This window comes from Vulpes lagopus, chromosome 7 (genome assembly GCF_018345385.1).
Source record: "Vulpes lagopus strain Blue_001 chromosome 7, ASM1834538v1, whole genome shotgun sequence".
NCBI lineage: Eukaryota > Metazoa > Chordata > Mammalia > Carnivora > Canidae > Vulpes > Vulpes lagopus.
In genome coordinates this window covers 111,838,767-111,866,532 of record NC_054830.1, presented here as the reverse complement: position 1 = coordinate 111,866,532, position 27,766 = coordinate 111,838,767, and the positions used below count along the sequence as shown (strand labels likewise).

The 27,766-nt window shown below is 47.5% G+C and overlaps 1 protein-coding gene and 1 long non-coding RNA gene across 2 annotated transcripts; one reads left to right on the top strand and one right to left on the bottom strand.

Annotated features, from left to right (window-relative positions):
- The first annotated feature begins 822 nt into the window (after positions 1–822).
- SLC22A5 (solute carrier family 22 member 5) lies at positions 823–26,287 on the top strand. The gene is made up of 10 exons (XM_041760748.1): positions 823–1,414; positions 8,549–8,652; positions 15,172–15,326; positions 16,273–16,444; positions 17,691–17,817; positions 19,702–19,802; positions 21,716–21,930; positions 23,191–23,373; positions 24,386–24,521; positions 24,875–26,287. The coding sequence occupies exons 1-10, from the start codon at positions 1,022–1,024 to the stop codon at positions 24,960–24,962; spliced, it is 1,674 nt and encodes a 557-aa protein (XP_041616682.1). The 5' UTR covers positions 823–1,021; the 3' UTR covers positions 24,963–26,287.
- LOC121494388 lies at positions 8,983–16,799 on the bottom strand. Its single transcript, XR_005988801.1, has 2 exons — positions 16,374–16,799; positions 8,983–9,513 (listed from the first exon to the last, which is right to left on the bottom strand). It is a non-coding gene; the product is annotated as an uncharacterized LOC121494388 (long non-coding RNA).
- Positions 26,288–27,766: the final 1,479 nt, after the last annotated feature.

Below are 27,766 nucleotides of genomic sequence, written 5' to 3'. Positions count from 1 at the left end.
ACTTGCTAGATCTGGTAACTTTATTAATATGACTACTAGACAAATTTAAATTACAAAGGTATACTAGTGGACAGCGAGGCTTTAGAATCATCTAGTTTTTCCGTTTCGTTTTTGCTTTGCCAACTATGGAGTTAACTGTGCAGAAATGCCTAATCTGAGGGAAACATTTAATCCTAGACTGGGATCGTCAATACTTGAAGTTAAATTTTTACATGTGTTTTAACAAGCTAAAGGCCAACGGAGGGGCCTGTCGCAGACCCAAGTACTGAAAAGACAATTGGATTAGAATTAAAAGTCACTGCTCCCAGCCTCACCATTGGGGTAGTTAACAGTTCTGGTTTCAAAATAATCCGCGCCACTTTCACAAGGATGGGCTGTCAAGGGCAGGGACTTGGCAGCGAGACTCTGGGGCGGTCACCGTCCCGGTAGAAGGCTGGCAGGGGTGGAGGGCTGGAGGGACGGTATTTGTAATACTGGAGTCTCGCACCCGGCTCGACCACTCGTCCACGCATCCCCTCCCCTGGCTCCGCGCAGCGCCAGCGGCCTCGGCCTGAGACGCCGGGGGCTCCGAGTCTCGCGGCTTTCCTACGCCGAACCCCGGCGGCAAGCTCAGGGCTGGACTGGGCCGGGCTCGGCGGGAGCCGGACCGGACCCCGACGGAACCCGGGTCGGCCGCCCCGCGCGAGTCCCAGGTGCGCGGCGGCCCGCCCCGCCCCCCGCCGTCACGCGCAGCCCCGGCCCCGCCCCCGCCCGCGCCGCGCAGCCCAGACCCAGAGCCCGCCCCGGCCTGCAGCTCTATGTAAGGCCGCGCGCTGGGGCGGCGGAAGCTCGCGAGCCTGCCCTCTCGGAAAGCGGTCTTTCAGCGGGTCCTTGTTTGGGTCGCCACGCCAGGGCACGGCGCGCACGCGCGCACCGCGCACGCGCACGCCCCCGCACGCGCACGCGCACGCCCCGCCTCTGCCTCCGCGCGGCGCCGCGTCCTTCGACCCCGGGCCGCGCGCCGCGGGCCGCTGAAGGCGGCATGCGGGACTACGACGAGGTGACCACCTTCCTGGGCGAGTGGGGGCCCTTCCAGCGCCTCATCTTCTTCCTGCTCAGCGCCAGCATCATCCCCAACGGCTTCAATGGAATGTCAGTCGTGTTCCTGGCCGCCACCCCCGAGCACCGCTGCCGGGTGCCCGACGCCGCGAACCTGAGCCGCGCGTGGCGCAACCACAGTATCCCGCTGCGGCTGCAGGACGGCCGCGAGGTGCCGCACAGCTGCCGGCGCTACCGGCTCGCGGCGATCGCCAACTTCTCGGCGCTCGGGCTGGAGCCGGGGCGCGATGTGGACCTGGAGCAGCTGGAGCAGGAGAGCTGCCTGGATGGCTGGGAGTTCAGCCAGGACATCTACCACTCCACCATCGTGACCGAGGTGGGTACCAGTCCCCGCGCCGCGCCCGGAGCTCGGAGCCCGGGACGAGGGGAGGACCTCGGCCCTCCTCCGAAAAGGTGCACGCTGCATGCTGTCCCTCTATCCCCAACACACTACACACGTCAAAGTGGACATCCTCCGAGCACCACTTTGCGAAGTGACTTCTAACCAGACCATGCCCTTCATAGCACGGGTGTCCCGCTGGCCACCTATCTTGATGGCCACCTCGAAGACGAACCCAGAAGGCCTTGGTGGCCCCTGGCAGATACTCCAAGACCCCGAATGATCAAAGACTTTTCCTAGATGGAAGTGGGAGGGTTGAATGGAGCAGAGCCAGAGCTTAGGCTTCGGGGCTGTTACAGTTTTTCCTCTAGTCTCTTGGCATCTGTTCAGAGAGAGAGAGAGAGAAAAAAAAACACTTCTTGAAGAACTTTTAAAGCTAAAGGAAGCGTGTGTATAAAATTGTCACATGCTCCTTTCTCCAGTTACTCTTTCCTCACCCACCTTCACCCAAAATAAGTCTGGTCATACCCTGTCAGGAATTGTTTTTTTGCTTATGGTTAGTTATCAGAATTTTAGGGTCCATGCATCTGAAGATCCGTTCAGGGCGACTTGTTGGTCTGGAATATTTTAGAGTATTCAAAGGCAAATCGGAGGCAGAGTTAATTAAAGCATACAACTTTTAGTTAATAGGAATTGTGTGTGGGGGGGGGACTTCTCACTCCCCAACCCCTTGGATTTTCCTTTTGGAGTGGCTTCGTCTGTGCCCTGGTGACCCTGCAGCCATTAGAGCTAGATACATGGCGTGATGTTAATGGATGCATGTACTTGTGCTTTGCATCTTACTCAGATGCTGGAATGCTAAACTCCCCCAAGTCTCAGCAGAAATGAGCTAGCAGAGCAGTGAAAAGAATCCTCAGTAGGCACCAGGGTGCCCCGTTTCTCTGGGTGTCAGGATCAGGGATTCACAAATTGGGAAAGCTTTCTGGAGGAGGCAGCCTCTCTGAGTCTGAGGTGTTTAGTTCTTCATATGCAAAGACTGGTACAGCAGGAAACAACCTAGAAGGAGGGCAGAGTTCACAGGGTAAGGGCCAAAGGGGAACTCATAGGTCTTGGTATGGCTTCAAACCAAAGGGGCTGACCCGGGTCCTTAGCTCCCTCTTAATGTTTCTTCTGTAGGTGTCACCCTTCAAGGGAATCTAATCACTGCTCTGAGACTCTTGGCTGGAGGGGAGGGTGGGGGTGGGATTAGAGCTCTCTCTCTCTCTCTCTCTCTCTCTCTCTCTCTCTCTCTCTGTTTGGACATCTGATGCCCCTAGCATCTGTGCCGCCCTTACTCCCACATATACATAGTAGGAGTGTGATCTGAGCCCCACTGGGATCTCTCAGCTAGTAACATCATGCCAGTGTCCTGAGGCATTGTTATGCCTCACAAGGCAGTCTGTTACACTCCTGGAAGCCAGTGAGAGTTGTGGAAACAGTGGTTGTCCCTCCAGTTGCTGGCAGAGGCCACCAAGGAGAAGCATACTTCATGACATGGAAGTCCCTGCAAATTCTGCTTCTGGCTGCACACGGAAGGGAGAGGCAGTGAAGTCAGAAGAAGCTCATGGCATCCTTGTGGGTTTTACCCTGACTTCTAGAGTCCCTTGGCTTACTCTCGTCATTTGCTCTTGCTTCACTGCCCCCGCCATCCTGTTTTGGGCTGAGTGAGGCTGGTGATGGCTCTGATGAGCTCCCAAGAGCAACTCTAATGAAGGGGACCTTGAACAGCGGCTACATTGCTGCCAATGTCAGTTTTTCCTTTTTTTTATTTAGCCTATTTATTTAGCCATCTTAGCGGTTTCATAAGAGCTGTATGCCCTTTTACCTACTTATAGGTTGTCAGCCTTTGCAGGGAGGTGAGGTTAATACATTACTTAGCTTTTTGTTTGGGGATGCTGGAATGTCTCTCTTAAGTCCAAAACTGCTTGTTTCTCCCAGATGAACAGTCACTGTTGCAAGTTACTGCATTAATATTCTGATTTTCTTTCAACACGGACCTAGCCTGCTGACCACTGCAACTAGTTCCAGGTCTGCTAAATGTTTCAAGCCTGCCCTCTGCCCTGGATCCTACATAGAGGTGTTTATAAGTACATTGGTCTTGAATTCTTTATTTTTCAACAGAAGATGAGAACCATAGGTCTCCTGTTGATTTTTTTTTTCTTTGCTGAAGAATGTACATGTCGTACTAAACGTTGTGGCAGTTTTACATCTTTGCATCTCCCAGACATGCCAGATACAGACTGGGATACTCTGGGAAATTTTTGTCGGATGTATTAATGAACAATTTAAGAAATGCTGTCTGAAGTTTAAGGGCTGAAGAAGGAAAGGACAGTTTCATTCACAGAAGGGAAACTGGGAGGTAGTCAAAAAGCATTGACTGAAATATTTTAAGAAAAATGTAATCCCCCAGCCCACAAACTGTGACTTGCCCCTATATGGATCTGCAACAAGGTTTGGGGATTGGTGGAAAGGAGGGGACGCTATGAGGCAAAAAGGAATGTTTGTGGAAGAGTTTGGTGGTACTCGTACTTCTAGGGTGGCCCCTTCCCCGGACCCTCAGTCATGGCTGGAGTACTGGAGAATCAGCCAGCACTCCTTGCCATGCTGCTCCAATCCCTGAGAGCTTCTTGGCCCAGGACTTTCCCCTCCTCTGGAACCTGGTGATTTCTCAGGCTGTCCCAGCCTCCTGCTTTTAGATGTTTCCCTAGCCAGAAAGATTCTTTTAGAAACTTACAGCTCCCCTGGCACCCATGAGTTGAGGTCTCTTCATCGAAGACCTAGCAGTTGTCTCTGTCCCTTTGCTTCTGGCCTTTCTCTCCTTCTCTGAAGCCTCCTCCCACAGCCCATAGCAATACTTTGACTCCATTTCTTATTGTCCTGGAAAGCCTCTTTCTCTAGAATATCTTTTCTATCACTCTTATCTCTTGTATAGATCATCTTGGAAGATAGGAGAGCCCCCACTTTTATCTACAAGCCCTCCTGAAGGAAAAGCCTGGGAGGCAGGGCTGGGCTGACTCCTTGCGGAAAGACCTAGAGCTTGTGCTTCACTGCTGAGTTTTTGCCTACTGTGTCACTTGGGGAAGCCCAGACCCTTAGCCTTGCTTTTGGAGCTTATGGCAAAGCCAGAGAAGTCACTTGCTGGGTTCCTTAGGTCCCTGTGCACACACAGTCATGGCAGACCCATCTGGCCATGAGAGGTCAGATTGACCTATGCTAGCTAGTGGAGAACAAACATTTTGGGTCAAAGTTCTTAGAGCTGACACAGGGAAGAGGGTGAAGGAGAAAAAGAAAGAAGGAAAGAAAAAGAAAGGAAGGAAGGAAGGAAGGAAGGAAGAAGAAAGAAAGAAAGAAAGAAAGAAAGAAAGAAAGAAAGAAAGAAAGAAAAAGAAAAGAAAGAAAATATAATAAAATTTGTCCTAGAGATTGAAGTTCAGAGTTCATCTGGGTTTTGAGCAGCCAAGCCTAAGGTCAAGCCCAAAGGATACTAAACATTGTGACAATTTTACATCTTTGCATCTCCCTGACATTATGCCGGATACAGACTGGGGTACTCTGGGAAATTTTTGTCGAATGTATTAATGAACAATTTAAGAAATGCTGTCTGAAGTTAAAGAGCTGAAGAAGGAAAGGACAGTTTCATTCACAGAAGAGAAACTGGGTGTTGAAAGTTAACAGCCCTTTTAGTCCTCTCTTCCTTCCCTCACTTTTGTACAAAATAGCCTCTCCCCTGCAGGGCACTGCCAAGCATTATAGAGGGTATAGCAGCAAATTCTTTGTCTCCTTGCCCTGACGACTTTGGGAAAAGGATCTGCCATTAACTGCAGCAGGAGGCAGGACAAAATGTGTGTAGGAATACATGGCGTTCAGTAACAGGCGATGCTTACCTGGGTGTTTGACCATTGATGCGGTCAGGCTAGGTACATCTCAGGGAAGAGCTTCTGCCCTATGGGCACAGACCCTATCTTTTTTCCCTTCCAGCCAATTTATAAGTAAGAACATTTAGTCCCAGGGAGCTACATCATCCCTCTATTTCCCATAACTGAGAAGCAGCTCTAATTATATGGTGGTACAAGAGACACGGTTCTCTCTCTTCTTAAAAATGTTAACAGCTTTATTGAGGTATAACTGACATAAAATAAATGGCACATAAGTAAAGTGTGCGATTTGAAAAGCTTTGAGAGAGAGAGAGAGATCCGTGAAAGTATCACCACTAGACAGACACATTTCTGACCAGGAAGGATAGCAAGTTTAGGCCCCTTGCCAGAGTGGCTCCCAGATTTTTTTCATATTGTGCCCACTTTCACAGCTCACTCAGCTGAGGGGTCACAATGCTAGATGCATGACTTGAATCTTAAACCCACATATTTGGTTCTAACTTTAAGACTTGTTATCATTAGCCAGTACAGCCCATCCCACGTATCAAGTGGAAGCATCAGTGAGCTAGTCTGTAGCTGCTTTAGTCACAGCTGGGGAGCTAGGAGTTCAGTATAGGAACACTAGATTTCTTTGGAAATGCAACAAGCCTTGGGTGCATGGCCTGGACTCTGAGATTCTCATCCTGCCCCTCTTAAGGAGGATGCAAGCCAAGTCCTGGCCCCATTGCAATCCATGTGGTGGTTGACAGGTAAGTGAACGGGTTGGGTGGATGGGATCTGATCCGTGCCTGCTCTTGTGTTCATTTTTTGAGACCAATTATGTCTTCTGGCCCTACCCATAGGCTCTCCATGTATGGCCAGTGGGAAGGAAGTCTTAACTCATGCTTGCTTCTGGAGGGCTAAAACCAGATCCTGAGGATTGTTAAGAATTGTCAGTGGTGGGATGCCTGGGTGGCATAATTGGTTAAGCTTCTGACTCTTGATTTCTGCTCAGGTCATGATCTCAGGGTCGTGAGATTGAGCCCATGTTGGGCTCTGCGCTGGGCATGGAGCCTGCTTAAGATCCATTCTCTTCCTCTCCTTCTGGCGCTCCCCCTCAGTATCAAACACAAACGAACAAAGCCGATCTTCAGTGGCGGATAGATAGCCCAGTTACTCCAGGGAGTTACACGTTTGCCCAGAGTAAGGACAGGCTGGACCAAGTGGCTGGGTTGAGGCTGCAGGCCCTAGAAAGATGCTCTATCTATCTATCTATCTATCAATCATCTATCTATCCCAAGATGAGCATGACAGATACCTTATCTGCTACAAAGCATAGTCTGACCTGGTTTCGGGCACACCTGTCCTTATCAGCTCAGAATTCCCTACCAGCCTATATTGGGGGATCTGACATTATCAGTGGAGAGGGCTGTAGAAGCCCCTGTGGATATGTAGTTTAGCTCAGCCTTATGGAATCCCCATCCCTTAGAGTCCTGATGAGAAGCAGCCACTGACTCTTCAGTTTTTCATCTCTATTGCTGCAAAAGTTAACACATGCTGGCTAGAAATAGATCCCATCATAGAAGCAGCGGTAGCTATAATCTGGCTCCTGAAACTCTGCCTAATACTTTATCTAACACCTAGAGGCCTGCACCCCATCACCAAGTCCCCTAGCTCTGACTCCCTGGCCACTCCTGTCCTAAATTTAGCAGTCATGTCTGTGTGGGGGCTGCCCAAGGAGCACTGACCCTTCTAGAAGAGAGATGGTACCTAGGTGCTAGAACCACTGAAGCTGCAGAGGTGGGAGGGCTGCTATAGCCTGAGTATTCAGGTGCTCCAATATTCTGGCCTCCTGCTAATTAGAACTTTCTCCAGATATGAGTTTGAAATCCCTACCTCTTCCTTGGTATAGGGATCCCCACAGCATTCTCATGCCATCCAAGGTGAATGTTTATTCCAGAGTGAAGAGCCAGCTATGTGACTAAGTGATCCTTATTAGCTATGGGAGTTTTTCATGCCCACCCTGGAGACTGCTTCCCACCCCCTCTGGGGTGCCTGGAGGTTGTGTGCATACACTGCCCAGCAGGGAAGCAGACTTGTTTTTCCCTCTGTCACTGACCTGGAAGAAATGCTTTCTTGGAAGCCATGCACTCCCCCTGTTTGTTACTCGGGAGCCAACAAGCTCCACAGAGTGTAGGTCAGCAGCCTGGCACCAGGCGGGCCAGGGTCTGAATTCCCTGAATGGCAGCCTTCTCGGTGATTACTGAGCACTATCTCTCTGTGCTAGGAAACATTTTTCTGGGAACCACCAAGCTTCTTGTTTTGGCTTTTCGTCCCTTTTTTTTAGCTCCTTGTTTGGCTCAGGCAACCCAGAGTCTGAATGTTCAGCTGCTTCCCCATGCTTGCAGACTTCTTTTCTTGGGAATTGTGGATAGAACTGCACATTGGGAGCTGGGAAACTCAAGTAGTACGGCCTGTTCTGTACCCCAACCCCTATTTTACACATGAAGAAGAAGGTAAACTGGGGGGATAATCTTGACTGACACTGGATAACCAGCTAACTGTAGAGTAGAGGCTAAATCCAATTTCTTGACTTCCACCTCAGAACTCTTGGCTGTAATTGGGCCTGGTGTTATTGGCATAGCATCAGGGATCCCAGCTGTAAATGTCATCTGAGTGTCCCAGCGCTCATTGGCTCAGAAGGGGGACCTCAACAGAGCTGCAAGAACAGATCTAGAAGGTACATCCCAGGCCTTGTGGCCTCAGTCCCTTGCTGGATGCCTTGACTCTTAGAGCCCTAGAACCCTGCTCTAGAACCACTCCTGTGCCATTCCTGTCAATGGCCTGAACCCTACTGAAAGGATCCCCTGCCCCATCCACATCTGGCTCCCCCCAGGTTCTTAGAAGCAGCCATGAAAGGCCTCACTTCCTGGATTGACACATGGGCACTGTACTTGCTCCCTATCTATCCTCTCTCCTCAAATTGGTCACAAAACAATGGAGCTGAAAGCTATGAAAACCAGAATGAGAGGGGACCTACTCTCCCTGTGAGGGGGAACCTCTCTGCTTTGCTGTCCAGACAAGCCTTTGCCTGCCTGAATGAGCTCATGCACCCATTCAATACTGCAAACAGAGCCTACAGGGATAGGGAACATTCTCATTTCATTTTCTAAGAGACCTTAAATTTAAAACATTTAACAAAAGAAGTGAGTGATGCATCTCTTTGCTCCCCTTACAGTGGAACCTGGTGTGTGAGGATGACTGGAAGGCCCCACTCACGGTCTCCTTGTTTTTCGTGGGTGTGCTGGTGAGCTCCTTCATTTCGGGGCAGCTCTCAGACAGGTAAGGTGGGTGTCTATTTGCTGCAGCTGCAGGGGACCATGGCACTGTGTAAGGAGCATATATGTGCCTGGCTCTTAACTTGAGATGGTAGTGTTCTCTCAGCCCAGGAAGAAGAAGCTGTGTCTATACTTTAGACTTCATACCAAGTAAAGAAGAGAGCCAATAACCTCTTCTCCCTCATTCTTGCTGAATAGAACAACCTGAGCTAAGTGTATCCATGATCTAGTTGACCAGAAAGTATGCCATGATTCACTTCTTGTACCAGTCTGGCTGGCCTTCCCCAGGTAACTCTTTCATGTCCCCGACCATGGGAGAGGTAGACACTACACACACATGCAGAGAAATTTATTGAAGATCTTCAGGTGTACAATGAATGGCCACCTCTGTATTCCCCAACCATCATTCTCTCTGCATGATGAGAGGAGATCTCACTAGACAGTAGTGGCTGTAGTGGCATAAGGGCAGAACTCTTGTGTTCATAGGGCTGATACCCCTTAGCTAAGATACCTATGGTTCTAGCACATACTTTGCAACAAGAAGGACATGTGCTCTTTTGACCTATAGCAGGTCATTTATGTAATTCCAAGGCATTTAACTCAAGTTCCATTCATGGCTTAAGGAGTTCATCTATTCTTGAAATTATTTGCAAAATTTTAGAGATTGTATATGAGCATTTTTTTCTGAATAAAGGCCCATAGTTTCCATAAAGTTCTCAGAGGGCTCAATTACATCGTATCTTCCTACCGCAGGGCTCCAGGGTCTGTTGGAGAAGTCCACAGTGAGAAGAATAGCCTTCACCAAGGTCCTTGGCCATACTGTATCACCTGGTGGAGTCCCAGCATCCTCCTGGCTGATTGGGGTCTAATAGAAAAGTTCAAATTTAAGAACAAATTTTAAGAACAAATTTTATTATCCCATAGCACAAACTCAGATGATGTCCTGGCACGTTTACACCCATAGATTGTCTTTACCTAAGAATCTGTTCCTCATGAGAATTATGTGCACTTCTCACAGATTTGTGTTTCCCAAGTGTATCTAGCCATTGGAAAAGGGACAAATTCTTGCAGTCACCAGTGAGCATTAAAGAGTTAAGTAGCCATGACCACTGATTGACAGTTCTAGACAAGACTGAGACACATGCCTTTTTGGGAGAAAGACCTTTGCTTCCTGAGATCTTTAATATAACAGCAAGCATCAGTTGATTGCTTATATTTGTCTAATAAATGCACAGCACCTAATATGTGCCAGCCACTCTTATCAGCACTGTACAATTTAAAAGAAAGAAAAATAATCCCATCACAACCCTGTGAAGTAGGAAGTATTATTACTCTCATTTTATAGATGAAGAAAATGAAACCCAGAGGAGTTAAATCACTCGCACAGTCACAAAGCCAGCAATTGGCAGTGGTAGGATTTAGGCCCAAAGAGTCTTGACCCTCTGTTTTGTGTGGACTACTGTTCTCAGGCCATGCTTTTCTAGAACTTGCCTTCTAGCAAGACAGAATGTATTAAACAACTAATTGAGTGGTATACTCATCCTTTGTGGTGTAAGCAATACAGAGAAGTAGAGGATGCTAAGAGAAGGTCTGACAGGAGGCCCAGAGAAGGTGAAGCATGTGCTGGGAGTGGAAAGAGGAATAGAAATTAACCCGTGATAAAGAGATGGAGAGAGGAAGGAGCATTGTGGGCAAAAAGAGATGTACTTTAGAGAGTCAGGAAGAAGCTGCACACTTTAAGAACTGGAATAAAGTCCTCTCTGGTGAAGGTATGGAGAGTGGTATAAAGAGGAAGCAGTGAGGCAGGGGAGGCCCGAGCAGAAGAGCAGACCAGGCTTAGCTGATGACATTTAGAAGTTTGAGTTTTAGCCACAGAACAGTGGGGAGCTATTGAGAGTTTGTGCAGCATAATCAGATTTGTATTTTTTTTTAAAAATTTTATTTATTTGTTCATGAGAGACACAGAGAGAGGCAGAGACAGGCAGAGGGAGAAGCAGGCTCCCTGTGGGAAACCTGATGTGGGACTCCATCCCAGAACCCCAGAATCACACCCTGAGCCAAAGGCAGATGCTCAACCACTGAGCCACCCAGGCATCCCAGATTTGTACTTTTTTTAAACGATTATCTGATAACATTGCAGAGAAAGGACTGGAAGGAAGAAAGAGGGGTTGAGGGGAAACCAATTAAGAGGCTGTCACCATAATTTATGTGGGAAATAATGATGGTTTGGTCTAGGCTGATAGTGATAGAAATGGAGAGAGAAATAGGAGGTCCAATCAGCAGGACTTGGCTGTGGGTTGGATACAGGAAATGAGGGGAAATTTCAGGCCTACACAGTGGAGCAGGTGATGATGCTCTTCTCTAAGGCAACTCTGGAAGAGGACCATGTTCGTAGGAGAAGATGTGTGGAGCTCAGTTTGGTTGTACTGAATTTGAGGTGACTGAGAGTCCTAAGTGGATGTGTGGCTCTGGTGCTCCATGAGAGCTGTGGGCTGGAGAAACACATTTGGGAATTGTCAGCTCCATAGGGCCCTCAGCAGAGCATCTGGAGCGTGGGAGAGATTGCCCCAAGAGAGTATAGAGTGAGAAGAGGAGCTGCCCAGGACTGAGCTTTGAGACCTTCTGGGTGGGCTGCTGGCAGATCCCTGTCACAGAGTTGAGTGACAGCAGAGAGAGGAATTTCCTTGATGTGAAAATCCAGGCAGAGGTACCCCAAGTTTGAAGTTGAAACTCAACGCATTTTTCTGGGTCATCTGTGTCATAGATTAAGCAGATCTTTGTGGGCCAGCCCAAGAACCTGATTACCATGAACACCATGATTGCCTGAGGAAACTGTTTCATTTCCACAGATCAAATCCCAAGGAAACAGTAGAAGCAAAATTAATGAGTATGCTGAGGACCACTTTAGTCTTCTGAAGGGCAAATACAGTGTTTTACAAATCCTCTAAAAAGCTTTCCAGCAGACTTCTTCTAAGTAAGGCCATCTAAATCAAGTAAATGAAGTAGCTAAAAGTGTGGCCATTTTGACTGCAGCCCTACCTTCAGCTCCCAGCATCACCCCCCAAACTTGTTTGTACACCCATGAGAGGCACTGGGCTCTGTGGGATGGACAGTTCCTGACTGAGTAAGCTGAGTCAAAAACTTGGGCCAAACAGATGACCTCAGAGCAGTAGATTCTTGCCTCAACTTGTCTGGATAGCAGCAGTAACTTCCTGTGTAGGGCAAAGATTGAGCTTCCTTTCTGGCATATCAATTAGCCTGAAATTCAAGAGCAATGAAAATAATCCTGGGTGGTCACAAACATTTTATCTGATGTTACTGAGTTACCTTTATGTGCATAAATTTCTTTGTTAAGATTTTATGTATTGGGATCCCTGGGTGGCGCAGCGGTTTGGCGCCTGCTTTGGCCCAGGGCGCGATCCTGGAGACCCGGGATCGAGTCCCACGTCGGGTTCCCGGTGCACGGAGCCTGCTTCTCCCTCTGCCTGTGTCTCTGCCTCTCTCTCTCTCTCTCTCTCTCTCTCTCTCTGTGACTATCATAAATAAATAAAAAATAAAAAAAAATAAAAAAAAATAAAAAAAAGATTTTATGTATTTATTCATGAGAAACACACAGAGAAAGAGAGGCAGACACACAGGCAGAGAGAGAAGCAGGCTCCATGCAAGGAGCCCGACGTAGGCCTCAATCCCGGGTTTCCAGGATCACACCCTGGGCTGAGGGCAGCACTAAACCGCTGAGCCACCCGGGCTGCCCTATGTGCATATATTACAAGAGGGCACATAGCCTTGGGAAACAGTAGACTGACTCTGTTTTCGTAAGCATGTGTGTGGTTGACGTTTTGTTGACAAACCTTAAAAGCAAGCATTTCTGAGTCCAACCCTAGACTGCCAAAGACTGGTGCCATATAAGGATTCGCTGGGTCTTTCTCTTCCCTACCATTCATCCCCAGGAAGGGAAGGCATGGATGGAGGTTACTCCCTGTAGGAAGAACCTTCTCTTGGTTGGTGTGTTGACTACTCTTATTATAGAATAATGCAGGGGGAGTTGGTCTCCTCCTTGACAGGGTTTCTCAACTTTGGCACTATTGACATTTTGAGCAAGAGAATTCTGTGTTATGGGATGCTATCCTGGGCATTTTAAGGTGTTTAGAACATCTCTGGCCTCTACCTACTAGATGGCCAGTAGCACAAAGACAAACATAAAACCTGTTTCAGTGGAGAGAAGCACCAGACTCTTTAACATGGCAACAAGGCCTTTTGCAGTTTGGTCCCCACCCCCTTCACCCGATCCCTACAGTCACGCTGGCTGCTGACTGCACATGTCTCCTCGCCCCCTCCAGCCACACTTGTGTGTGCTTTTCTCAGCATTCTCCAACTATACCCATGACCCTCCTTGACCATGAAGGCTAACTTGGGGTCCCTGGCTTATACTACCCTGGTTCCTTGTGCCTTTTTTTTCATAGTACCTATCAGATATTGGTAAATAAGAGATGTTATCATGATTAATTTTGGTCTCCTCCACTATACAGTGAATATTATCAAAAGCTTGGTTCCTCTTGCCTATTCCCCCTTGTCAGTCAGAACTTCTTTGAGCCTCATCTCAGTGTCCCGTCATCAGGGAGACCTTCCCTGAATGCCCACGTCCTGAAGCCCTCTTCCCAGGCCAGGATAGGTTCCTGGTGAGCCTGAGTGCTGGTCCTTCAGCACACTTATGTCAGTGTGTGATTGCACATTCAGTAGGGTAGTTGTTGGATTAGAATAGGATTCCTGTCTATCTCACCAACTATAGCTATAAGCTCCTTGAGGGTAGAAATAAGAGTTTTGTTCTGTTTTTTATACTTCAGCTGTATCCCTAGTGCCTAGTATAAAATTGATTTCAAATAAACATTCATTGAATGAAAATGGGTGGCAGCCAGTACTGGCCAGACTCCAGCTGAACCTGCTAGGTTGAGTGAAGTACATTGACTTGTTCCTCCCTGCCTGTGACACTGTCTTTAAAATAGAATAAACCCATCAAAAAACCAACATTGAAAAACATTTTTCAAAGGAACACAGGTACAGAAAACCACACAGCAAATGTGTGGGTTGATGAATTATTCCAAGGAAATAACCTTGTAACTATCACCAAGTCAAGAAATAGAATCTTGCTGGCCACCAAGGAGCCCCCGTGCACATCTCATCCCAAATATCACAGCCTCCCTCCTCCATAAGTAACCACCAACCTGGCTTTCATAGTAATCACTTCCTTGTGGGGTTTTTGTAGTTTTATCATCCAGATGTGTATCCTTAAAAACAAGTTGAGTCTAGCCCACTTAAAAATTTTTGATATGTTTTTGAGGGATTATGGGATTCTCCCTCTGTGCTTTTTGTGGCCATATGTTTTATCTTTTGCACCCAGGCCTATAGAATTTCCCAGGCTGGATTTTGATAGTTGCATACTCATGGTGCAGTTCAGCATATTCCTCCTCTGACTGCGTTTCTTGCAAATTGGTGGCTGGATCTAGAGACTTCATCAGATCTAAGTTCATACCCTTTAGCAAGAGTAGGAATCATGCTAATTCAATTACCTCTTCATAAAATGACTGTCAGCAGTCGCTGAAACATAATGCCCATTTACTGAGAATTATAAGATGATGATATTCTAACTTTATCCTTCTTTTTCATTTAACAGTTGGAATACTTTTATAAAATGATATTTTCCTTCATTATTGGTTCCTGTTGACATACTTTACGTAGGAATTTCAGGACAAATGTTTCTTTCCTTTATCAGTCTTCATTTAAAATAACCCATTTTTCCATCATCCTCCATAGTAAACAAGTTATTTTTTTATTTTTTAAAAAGATTTCATTTATTTATTCATGAGAGACAGAGAGAGAGAGAGGCAGAGACACAGGCAGAGGGAGAAGCAGGCTCCCTACAGGGAGCCTGATGTGGGACTCGATCCCAGGACTCCAGGATCATGCCCTGGGCCAAAGGCAGGCACTAAACCGCTGAGCCACCCAGGGATCCCACAAGTTATTTTTTTTAAAAAGCCATATGAGGGCACCTGGGTGGGTCAAATGGTTAAGTGCCTTTGGCTCACGTCATGATCCCAGGGTCCTGGGATCAAGCCCTGCATCAGGCTCCCTGCTCAGCCAGGGAGCTTGCTTCTCCTTCTCCCTCTGCTCCTTCTCCTCCTTGCTTTCTGTCAAATAAATAAATTAAATCTTTCTTTTTAAAAGATAAAAACCATTATGAACGTATGGATTTCAGCATAATGAATGTATTTCAGTCCTTTGCAATCATTATCGTAATTTTGGCACTGCCTTGACGGCAGTCCTGGTACCTGGGCTACATGGTGATCCGACGGGGGGGGGGGGGGGTAGCAGGCTGGAGGACTGCTATGGACTGTCTATGTCCCATACCCTGGTAGTACTGTCCATGACCCATCCCTGAATGGCTCTGGGAAAAATCCCTCTTGGTGGTGCCCATTTTGGCCACCTTCTCCTCACTAGATCTCTGTTACTCCCTTTCCCCTCCCAGGTTTGGCCGGAAGAATGTGCTCTTCGTGACCATGGGCATGCAGACGGGCTTCAGCTTCCTGCAGATTTTCTCAAAGAACTTTGAGATGTTTACTGTGCTTTTTGTCCTTGTGGGCATGGGCCAGATCTCCAACTATGTGGCAGCATTTGTCCTGGGTATGGCCCTCCAGTCGGAGTTGAGTACTTGATCCTGTGTTTCACCATCACCCCACCACCCACTCTCTAGAGACAGCTGCGGTGTCCCTCAAGGGGAAGTGGTCTCTAGCAGCACCAACCAGGGCTGTGCAGTGAACCCTATGTGCCTGGCCTTGAGTCTCCAGGAGCACAACAGCCTGAATGCTGAATTCCAGTGCTTTTCTGGTCTCAGAGATGTGGACCTTGGTCTCATTAGTATTCAGTAACCATCTTACCAGAACTCAGCCAAGATCATCCATAAAAAAACAGGGCCCTTCCCAGAGCTGAGGTTGCTAAGGAGAGTTAGAGATGTGATATGAGGAGCAAGGGCCATGAATGAAAGCTACCTCTTCTGCAAAGCATGGTGTCCAGTGAAACTGATTGGAGAGAACAAATTGATATGAATGAACTTGAGTGTCTCAAGACCTTCAGAGTTTCAATTCCAAGTACATACCATGGGGCTTTGGCCTGTTTTCACTGAAGAGTCACCAGTCTCACTGGAGGAATCTAACTCTAGCTTATTGGGCCTTAGCTTGTATGTTGAAAGGATTATTTCTTTCTCTTCACATTCAATAGAATAATCTTTTCTTAAAAATATTTCCTTAAGCCCATGTGACTCTTTCATTATGACTTCCCCTTTAATAAATTCTTCCTCATGTGAGGCTTACATTTTGAGGCCTCCTGTGGCATCTTCAGCATATGGCTTGGGGAAATGAAATTTTCAAGGCAGGACTGTCCCTGCCTTGAGAAGCCTAAGAGGTCGCAGTGGGGCACCCCCAACAGGTGGTCAGACTGCAGCAGGTTCAAAATCCCATCCCTCTCTAGGGCGTGGCTGCTTTTTTGTATGTTTAAAATTATACAAGAGAAGATTAATAAGGAAATGACCTAAATTAAAGGACTGACATAACTCCTTCCTTGTTTCAAACAGGAACAGAAATTCTTGGCAAATCGGTTCGTATTATATTCTCTACGTTAGGAGTGTGCATATTTTATGCATTTGGCTACATGCTGCTGCCACTATTTGCCTACTTCATCAGAGACTGGCGGATGCTGCTGCTGGCACTGACGCTGCCAGGGGTGCTGTGTGCAGCTCTCTGGTGGTGAGTTTCGCCTGTGCCCCCGGGGTGCCTACCCGCAGATGTCTTCTGTTCAGCCTTCACCAGGGGGCAGCAGCAAGCCACAAATTTGGGCTCCTGGAGACAGGAAGTATAAATTATTTGTAAATAACTTATAAATTATAATTTGTATATTATATAAATATAAAGTATAAATAACTTGTAAATTATTTGTTTCAGAATCTTTTCTCTACACTCAGAACAGCCAAGAAAAAAACAAAACAAAATCCCCAGACGTCAACAGACTTGTTCTCAGTCCTGTGTTAGGCTTGATCGAAGTGCAGGAAAAGGAAGAAGTAGTAGCTGAGAGATGATGAGGTCTAGCATGACCTTCAGGAAGTTATCAGACTGACAAGACAGCCTAGGCCCTGGTTCAGGCTGTGTGTTGCTGAGGCCTCATGCCACAGGCACAAGAAGAGGGAGAGCCCTAGAAGTGAAAGTCTCTAGGGTGGCTACTTGGAGGAAGCCAGGCTCCATATGGGCCTCTGAGATCGAGGAGTTAGGCAGGCAGAGAAGAGGCCTTCCTGACTGAGAGAGGGAACACAATAGAGGGGCTGAGACGGGAATTGCCCCTTGCAGGTAGGGCTGGTGAGATCACTGCTCCCCTCAGAGCTGAGAGCATGATGGGAGAGGACACAGAGCACAGCATGGGTCTTGGTTATGACCAAAGGGCAGGGGCCACCTAGTGAGGTAGAAAATAAGATCCACAAAGTTTCAAAGTCCCAGGTGCTTTGGTAAACATAGGTGGGGTGCCTGACAGGTCACTCGGATGGATCAGGGCTGGAGAATGAGAAAAAACTACAGGTTAAGAAGCTAGTGCTGAAGCTTCTGTTGATCCTGGGAACAAGAGCAAACAACGGGACTAGGGGCTGGGCTGCTCTGGGCTGTGCCAGAGGCAAGAAGCTAGGCCTCAGGACCCCATCTTGTGGCTGTTTCTTCAGTGTCCAGCAGGTGGCACCACTGCTCTTCAGAAGTGGAGGTGACCAGCCTGAAGAGGAATCCCATCCTGGTGTGCTGGCCACTCTAAATTTTGTGCACTCTAGGGTTCTCAGAAGCTTAACATTAGGTCATTAGTGGGTATGGTATGAACCATCTCTTTGCTTGGTCCAGAAACACCAGACATTCCCCCAACCCAACTCTGGTTCTAAAACCCCATTTCCCACCTGCACATATGCTATACCTGGTCCCTTGGGCAGGATGGTCTCAGTGAGATGGCTCCTTGTACTTCCAGGTTCATCCCAGAGTCCCCCCGGTGGCTCATCTCCCAGGGGCGATTGAAAGAGGCAGAGGTGATTATCCGCAAGGCTGCCAAAATGAACGGGATTGTTGCACCCTCAACTATCTTCGACTCAAGTGAGGTAAGTGCTACATAGGAGCTAGTGGAAAGGTCTCATTGACCATGATTTTAGGGCAGCATCATGCAGGAGCCCAGCCCTCCTCCCTGGGCCTGAGCTGCCCTAAAGCAGGCCCTGTTCAAATTCACACATTGAGGAAAAGGCACCAACTGTCTCAATCTCTTCTCCTTTCCTGTGGGTTTTAGGTTATATTTTATATGATTCTTTTCTAGGCAATCATACCTAGAAACCATCATAAACCATTAATTTGAATAACACTCTGAGTAATAGACCTTTTGTGAAGTTGGCATTGTGGGAAATCATTGTTTCTTATGTCTAATATAGTTTCTCATCTCGAAGTTTTTTTTTTAAGATTTTATTTATTGGGAAAGAAAGCAAGAGCTAGAGCAGGAGTGGAGGGGGAGTGGTAGCAGGAGAGGGAGAAGCAGACTCCCTGCTGAGCACAGAGCCCAATGTGGGGCTGGATCCCACGACCCTGAGATCATGACCTGAGCCAAAGGCAGACACTTAACCCACTGAGCCACCCAGGCGCCCCTTAAAAGAAATACAGTGTGTAAAATATGAAGCAGAAGTAGATTTGGAGTTAGAAATGTTCAGTCTCTTTCCACCCACTAATCATTAGTTGTTGCATGTCATTTTGCAGCCTGGTCCTTCTTGATATCCGCCTCTTCCCTCTACGCCACCCCTCTTGCAAACCCTGTTCTCATGCACCATGAGTAATTTCCTGGCTCTGCCTGATTCCTGGGTCTTGCTTCTCCTTCCTGTTCCCTCTCCCTCCACCCTCGGCAGCAGGCAGTTTTGCTTAGTCTCATGACTACCACAAGAGGTCAGAAGTTGTAATTGCTGGCTGATGGGGTTCTGGAATGTGTCTCTGATCTGATGGGAAGACAAGGGACCTGCTGTGAGAACAGCCGGGAGCAGTCAGACTGAGGCGTGTGCAGAAGGAATATGAGAGTTGCTCAGGACTCGGGATGCAGATCCAGAGAACAGTTACTGTGGGCATCAGCCTGAAATCCTGGCCTGAGAGTTAAGTGCTGGCCCAGTACCAGCTCCCACTTAACATGTACTGGTAAGGGCTCTAGATCATGGCCGTCTAGGTGGGAGGAGATGGCAGGGCAGGCTTTTAAGTATGGTGGCCTTGGTGGCTTTTCAGTGGAGGTGAATCCAGAAGCCCCACTGGCATCTTTGAGGAAATGAGGCTATTTCAGGGGCTCCATTAAAGTCAAGAGTTGACCTTTTGTTGAACTGCTAACTTGAGAAAAACAAACTCCAAAGCTGAGTTTGCTTAAGAAAGCAACATCAGTGTATTTAGACGTGTGGTTTATTAATGTCCTTGGCTGTGCCAAATTTCATAGGAAGTTACTCTGGGTGAAGCTGAGGTCAATTTTCCTGTTTTTCTATCTGAATTTTTTTTTCCCTGGAAGTAGACCAGTAACTACATGGTATGAGAACTCAAAGCAGAAATTCTTTTAAAATATCAGATCAATAAACTGCACAGCCAGTTTCTCTCTCTGACCCAAAGGGCAGGGAGCCAGCCTTGGGAAGGAATGCTCCGAGTCCTCCCTAGAATATGGCCACTGATGGAGGCTAGGGGTGAGGCCGAGAGGGAACTGTCAGTGTAGGCCTCCGCCTTGTCTGCATCCCCTGAGGGACTGGTCACCTACCTTTCCTTCTCATTCTCCTTCCCTAATGGGTCATTGACAAGGCCCTGGGAAGCCTTTCATAGCTCAAGATACACTCACTGTATTTACTGTTCTTTTCAAGAAAGAAATATAAAATACCAACTCATAGATGCAGAAAGCTCAGGTGCTAGGGTTTGGGGTATATTATTGGATCTCTGAGTCTCCAGCCTCTCCCTCCCGTACCTGTGTCATATCGTTCATGCAGCTGGAAGACCTGAGTTCTGAGAAGCAGCAGTCCCATAGCATCCTGGATCTGCTTCGAACCCGGAATATCCGCATAGTCACCGTCATGTCCATAATTCTGTGGTGCGTAAGTGAGACCTACCTGAAGCTTCCAGACAAAGCTTCTGGCAGTGGCTGCTAGGCCTCTCATTTGCAGACATGTCTCAGACCAAAACTGAAAGCCTGTGTCGTCAGAAAGCGGAAAGGATCTGCCTTGCAATGGAAGAAGTGGGCATTTCATAATTCTGAGCTTGATAGAATCTCAGAAAAGGAGTATGAAATCTGTTGGGGGGATTTTGAGGAAGCTGTAGACTCTTTGGGGAATCCCTCCAGATCCTGGGGCAGATGCTTGCTCACTGTGGGCCCTGGTTTGTTTCTGCCCCCCTGTGCCTCAGATAGTGACTGAAGAGGAGAGGGGAGGCCTTTAAGAAGGATCTAAGTATGGGGACCCCTGGGTGGCTCAGCAGTTTAGCACCTGCCTTCAGCCCAGGGCATGATCCTGGAGTCCTGGGGTTGAGTCCCGCATTAGGCTCCCTGCATGGAGCCTGCTTCTCTCTCTGCCTGTGTCTCTGCCTCTCTCTCTCTCTCTCTCTCTTTCTCTCTATGTGTGTCTCATGAATAAATAAATAAAATCTTTAAGAAATAAAAAAAAGGATCTAAGTGAAAACGTTATGTCCTTTCCATTACAGAGACTGCTAAGTACTGTCTGGAAATGTGGAAGCAGGACATCCTCCCTCTGGGATGTTCAGAGACTGCCCTGGAGGCAGGGCCATGGTCTATATGGCCTCTTCGGGCTCCTTCTAATGAGGCATCTCGCCAAGTGTGTCAGAAAGGCATTTGTGAGTTACCAGAGAGAGGGGCCACAGCCTAGTGCCTCAGTAGGCTTTGCTCGGCAACCAGACCCTTGGGATTACAGACCAATACCTGAGCCTGCTGGCAGACTTCATCTCCCGGCCCTTATTACAAGTGTCATCCAGCTTTGGGGCCGCCAGCTGTTTTGCTCACTGAGGGATACTATGAGTCACCTATTTCCAGGGAATGGCCCAGGATCCCTCAGGGCAGTGCACCACCCCTGTGTTGGCCTCAGACAGGACCAACATTCAACCTGTACCACAGATTTGAAAGTCTGCGATGAGTCACCAGTTCTGTGGTTCACCCAGGTGCTCCTCAGGTTCTTATTTCCCAGAGACTCCTGGGCCTTCCCTTTTCCCCTAATTGTATCATCTATGGTTCCAACATGCAGATGAGTTAAAAGCATTCTACTCCATAAAGGTCTGGTTTGCCAGAGAGTGCCAGTCATCAGCAGAGAGAATGTCTAGTAGGGACAGGTCCTCTGGGACACCAGGAAGCATGCAGATGGGAGATGATGTGGGCTCACCATCGGAAGCTCCTCCTCTTCTCACGCGTACAGTAGGATTGGGATCTGCCACTTCTGTCCAGCTTCCTCCTGGCCGGTTGCCACAGACAGAAGGGTCTGCCAGGGGGTCTTTCTCCAAATGTCTGACCTAACGATTGGTCCCTGTTTCATCTTATTGCTCCAGTCCTGTAACACCCCACTTGATACGGGCCTCCTTGCTCATTCCCTCCCTCCTTCTGCAGTTGCAGGATTTGGGGAGGGTTAGAGGGTAGGGAAGTAGCTTTTGTGAGGACTTCAGCTTCGGGTTTTTAATGCTGAAAGGCAGGTTGAAGGCTGTTACTGGGTTTTTTGGGTTATTGGTTGTTTTTTTTGTTTGTTTTTGTTTTTTTCCCAACAAAGTAAATCCATCTGAACTATCATAAGCCTTTTTGCTGGGACACTTTCTGTTTGGAATGCTCTGATGTGGCTCTGGCCCAGAGTTAACATTGGGTGGGGAGGAAATTATCTTTTGTTCTAAGAGGGAAGACACGGGGTTAAATCTGCTGTTTTGAATTTTCCACACTAACTGTATCTTAAAAATTGTCTGGGTTGGGAGCACATGGCTGCTGCTTCTCCAGCTTTCCCCTGCACTCTGTTTCAGGATGACCATATCAGTAGGCTATTTCGGGCTCTCCCTCGACACTCCTAACTTGCATGGGGACGTCTATGTGAACTGCTTCCTTTCGGCAGTGATTGAAGTCCCTGCGTACGTGCTGGCCTGGCTGCTGCTGCAGCACGTGCCCCGGCGCTATTCCATGGCCACAGCCCTCTTCCTGGGCGGCAGTGTACTTCTCTTCGTGCAGCTGGTGCCCCCAGGTAGGGACCCTGTGCATCCGCGGTCAAGGTTTTCGCTGAGTCACACATTCTCTACCAGGCTGTCTCCCCCAATAAAACCATGCTATGACAGCTCACTTGCATATCTGCATCCTTCACAAAAAAAAAAAAAAAAAACAAGAGAAAGTGTCTCCTGAGACCAGCACTGGTCATGGCCAGGGCTTTGGGGGAGTGGTGAGAGCAACCATATGAGGCTGGTGGTTAATGTTACTCTCTGCCCAAATTCATGAGTGCATATGTGTTTTTCTCTGCAGAGTAAGGGGAAGGAAAGAGAGCCAACACCATGACTATTTAACCTGGCCCTATCTTAGTCATTTATTTATTCAGCAAGTGGCTCCCAGTGCCTCTCCGGGCTAGGCTCTGTGCTTGGGGCATAAAGTAATGATGCAGAAGTAAACAGACAGAACCCCAGGTCTTTCTGGAGCTCACGCTATAGTTGAGAAAACAACAAACAAGTGAATAAAATTCTTAATGTGCTACAGACTGGGTTACCTTCTATGATAACAGTAAAGGACGATGGAGAACTAGTTTATATAGAATGGTCATGGGCAACAGCCCCGAAGAGGTGGCAGTCAAGCAAAAATGTAGAAGTATCAGGGAAAGCCACGAAGAGGTCTCAAGGCAGAACGTTTCAGGCCAAAAAAACAGCAGAGGTGAAGACTTTGTGGTGATCATTTGTGGGCCATTGCACCCTGGCAGGGGAGAGTTTGTCAGTGTCCATACATAGAGGTTCACTCAGAGTCTCATTGGCACAGCAAGCAAGGTAGGTTGGAGGGTCATTCCTAGGGGTCTGCTGGCCTAGGAATTGTTGAGGTCTGATTAGACATAAAACTGGAAAAGAGTTAGAACGGAATTATCATTCATCCACAGGCCTGTTGTTAATCCCACAGTGTGCACAGAGTGCAGTTCTGGGTGCCACCTGACCCCTTGACAGGCATGTCCTCAATGGTTTGTGGCCTGGAGCAGCTCTACTTGGATTATTGAAGGGCTCACGTTGGTGGTCTCTAGGCTGAGGAGAAGAGCATGTCCTCACACAGCTGCAGGTCCCAGCTACTGTCCTCTCAGTAATGAACTTGGAGGGACAGCTTGACTATAGCCATTTATCCCACAGTAGGACATCAGAGAAACCATCCCCCATATCCCCTAAAGGAGAAAGTATGTTCGCTTTGGGCACCCCCTGATGGCTGCATAGCCTTCTTGAATTGGTGCCTTCTATTTACTCTCTTCCCTTTGCCTCTCCAGATTTGTATTACTTGGCCACTGTCCTGGTGATGGTGGGCAAGTTTGGAGTTACTGCTGCCTTCTCCATGGTTTACGTGTACACAGCCGAGCTGTACCCTACCGTGGTCAGAAACATGGGCGTGGGTGTCAGCTCCACAGCATCCCGCCTGGGCAGCATTCTGTCTCCTTACTTTGTCTACCTCGGTGAGTCCCATGGGCTGAGGGCATGTTGGCACAGTGGGGTGCAAGCACTGATTGCCCTTAAGGGGAGCCATGGTGGGTTGTTAACAGCAAAGCCAACACACACAGCAAATGAGATCTATCCAGTACCAGATCTATGCTTAGAGAAGGCATTTGTCCAGGTGCACTGAGAAGGAAGCACTCCCTTGCAAATGGAAAACCACCTATAGACAAGCTAGAAATCCATGAGATAAGCAAGCAGAGAGTTTTTTTCTGTCTTAACCATCCCAGGCCTTCCATCAGAAGATACAGTTTCCTTTTCCTAAGAAACTGCATGGTGGTATAGGGAGCCGATGGACTTAATTGGAGAAATTTCTTCTTGGAATCAGAGTATAAAAGGAACATGGAGAGAGAGAGGGCCATTCAAGAGGTCCAATGGACAGAGATTTATTGTAATTTGGAGCACTTTGGTTTTACACTGTGTATAGATCTGCCTTGAGTCATGTTTATGCCTTAAAATTACTTGCTCATGGCAGCTGCTATTCCCTGGCACATTCTCTAGCCAGCATATCTTTGGAGAGGGTTGGCAGCCACCTTGAGAGGACCCAGTACGTGTTGTGAACGTACTACATGGATCTGACAAGCAGAAACACCTTATCTAGCCTAAAGGCAAATCGAGCAAGTTGTGACACATCTGGAGAGGTGGAGGAGTTAATTAGTCCCTGGATGAGAACCTTGAGTTCTATGGAAACCCAGCATTGAGAAATAGGAATAGTAATCACGGCTTGGCCCCCTTCTCCTGGCCTGCATCCCTTCCCTGCCCTGTGAGGCCCTGCTGGACCTCTGGGCATCTCTGTGCCAATGTGGTTCTAAGACCTGTCCAGGTGCCAGATTCTAGTCGGGCAGCTCGGACCGTGAGAGATGCAGAGGCCTAGGAGGCATGTGGTCCCCTATAGAGTCTTGGGAGCACAATGGGAGAGAGGGAGACCGAGTCTGACGACATCCCTGGCTTGGGGTTCTGTCTGCTTTGCCATAGGTGCCTATGACCGCTTCCTGCCCTACATTCTCATGGGGAGTCTGACCATCCTGACAGCCATTCTGACCTTATTCCTCCCAGAGAGCTTTGGCACCCCCCTCCCGGACACCATTGACCAGATGCTAAGGGTCAAGGGGTAAGGTTGCCCTGGGTTGCAGTGTTGATTGATGCACTGTGTCTGGGCCTGGCTGAGTTACCCACAGACTCTCACAGACACCATGGACTAGTTTCACCATCAGAGGGTTGGAAATGGCAAGGTGCTTATAAACCATGTCTAGTCTGACCCAGACCACTATGTCACCATGTACGTCTCTACCACTACAGCAGCCTGGGACAGCAGAGACCAGGAGAATCCTTTCAGAATCTGCTGTTAAGATTGCTTTTTCCCCTTAGTAAGATAACCCTCGGTTCTGGGTTTTGTTTGTTTAGAGACTGGTAGACATCTTTTTAAAGATTGGTTCCTAACATTGGTTTTGCTTGTTTTTACAGAATAAAATACAGGCAAACTCCAGGCCACACAAGGATGTTAAAAGACAGTGAAGACAGCTCCATAGTCCTTAAAAGCACAGCCTTATAACACGACCTCCAGGGCGTGAGAAGGTGAGGAGGGAAGACTGTGTCTCGTAAGAAATATCTTGTGTAGACACTGGGTCCCTGAGTGGTGGAGGGCTTTGCCATTCATCCTGTTGACCTCGTGTTTGACTTGCTTATGGCTAGATACCTAGCCTCAGAGGCTGTATGTGGCCGTGGCACACTACCTTCCCTCCAGACCGACAACTTCAGCTACGTCCTAACTTATGGACCTGGCAGATGGTGGATTGGCACTCCCTAAGAAGTGAATGCTTCACCAGAACCAGTGGGACCTTGAAGAAATAGGAGAGGCACCTACTAAATTTACCTTTTAATTTCAGACCTCCTGAAAAGAGTGGAGGCCTAATCTCCCCTCCTGACCTTCTCCCCATTTCCCTCTGATGGTGCACTTAGACAAAAAGAAAGAATTGCACAAGGAGTTTGATTTCTCACACTTTCTTGGTCTCAAGGGATAGTAACGGGGATCCTTTTTCCTCAGGCAGGAGAGCACGGATCTGGGGAAAGCTATGGGTGGTAAATATGAAGGGAATTGAGCAGATAGAGACCATGGGCAGGTGCACTGATTTGTGAGCTCTCATACCCCTCGGTGCGACTCCTGAGTAGACTTGTTTACATCTGATCCAAGCCCTGGGCTTGTCTGGGCGTATATGAGATGCATCACAGAATCTATTCTTCTTGTTTTCCACCACTGTGTAAGTCAAATCTCCTAGCTCCTGTGGTTTCTGACGTATGGTTCGAAGGAAGTCTGTCAGTGAGAGAGACAAGCAAACTCATCTCTTCTCTCAAACTATGATATAGAATTTATCTTTTGTGTTTTGTTTGTTTGTTGTTTGTTGTGATGTCTTTTTCTTCTTAAGTTATTTGACCTTCAGAATAGACTTAGGAAAGGCTGGTTCCTCAGCCTCCTGGTTGGTGTCTTTTTGTTTTTGTTTTTTTTTCAACCCAGAATTACTCTGGCAAAGGTCTGCAGTTGGCATTCATGCATGGCCTTATCAGCCTCAGCCACTAGCACTTCTCTGAGTGCCAAAAATGACGTCATTGTATGTGTTCCTTTTGTGATACCTAATCATGGGAAAGAAATTACAAAGGAGAAAGTCAGATTGTGTTCATAGTCTTTCAGGGTTCCTCACTTCAGTCGTGTAATATTGGGAGATATTTTGTGTTCTGTGTAACTGTCTTTTATGATTATGTTACCATGGTACTCCTAAAGTATATGCTTTACCTTGATAAAAACCATATTTTTGTGAAAACTACTGAAGTGCCTTGGGAAATGAAGACGTTTTAATAAATAAAATGATTTTTTAAATAATAGCAACTGCCTCCAGCCTTTATTTCCACAATTTGGTGAGTCATGCCACAGCATTGTCTGTGTGAACTTGGGCTAATTCTAGCCGTGATTGGTGATGAGTGCCTAAGGATAAGATTTAATCCCTGTGTGCTAGAAACCTTCACGCCATTAATGACTATGGACAGAGCCAGCCTCCTTACACATGTGTTAGCCTGGGTTCCCCTGAGAGCAGGGCCTGAGACCCCTGCTTCAGTGTAGTTACGTAGTGTATTTGGGAACAAGATTCTAGGGAGCAGGATTAAGGATGGGAGAGGAAATAAGGATAGATAGAAACTCAACACAAGGATGCACACACTGTGCCAAGGGCATTGCCCCAGCCAGCCACAACTTCTGAGGAGCCTTATGAAATGTATCTTAGAATCCTCTGATCTGCCTCATGGATAAAAGGGGAAAGCATTTATGTGTTGGCCCCCTTTCCTCATTCATCAAAGGCAGTCCCACAGGAGTCACCTCCCCACATTTCTAGGTTACACCTATGTGAGTTCCGAGCAGGATCCTCCCCCTGGGTAGAAAGCAAGAGGTGATATATGGCAGACCCAAGGTGAGGCACTGTCAGATTGTGCTTCTGTGAAGGTGATCAAAGCTTGTGTGAACTGGTTACTGCAACAGTGGCTGGAGTAAGTGGTGAGTCTGGGAAGACTATGGTTTGGACACAGTCCACAATACCTGTGTATATAAAATGTGCCACAAGGTGACTTGAGCTAGAACATGTAGATAGACTTGGGTAAAAAGCTCCAGTATTGGACAGGTAACTCAAAAGGCCTGTTTTATAATATAACACACAGTATCAAACTCAGGTAGGAAGGAAGGAAGCTCATGTTCTGTATCCCTGTTGGCTTCTCTACTCTCCTCAAACCTGGTTCTGTGCCAGGTTCCTAATTAAATGGCTTCATGGTGACTCCAAAATATAAATATGGTCCTGCCTGCCCTTTTCTTGTTGCATGAGTGAACAGTGTCTGAGTTTTCTCTCTTATTCTCAGTGCTGATTCCAACCATTTGTGACCTTCTGTGGGTCAAAATCATAATTACCTGAATGCTTAGAGCTCTTCTTTTGGCAAGGCAATAAGTAGCTCATGTCAGTGCTTCTGGGGCTGAGCCAAGTATCTGAAAATCAAAGCCCTCTGTCTGGGCCCCCTGGGCTTGTTTCTATCAGAGCCACATCTTTGGGAAGACTAACCTGGTCAGGTTATCCTGACCAGGGATATCCTTTCAGGGAAAGAGGGGTGCATAACCTGTAGTCACAGGGAAAGTTGGTGCTCAGTTAATACCCATAAGAATTAGAAACCTGGATACCCATAGAAATACAAAGGGCAAAGCAAATGAAGTGACGGAACAATTCAGATTTTAAAAGTATTGTTTTCTGCCACAAATAAAGATGAAAACAAGAGTATACCCTATGATCTTTTCCTATTCCTAGCAACTAATTCCTGTCTCCATCAGGG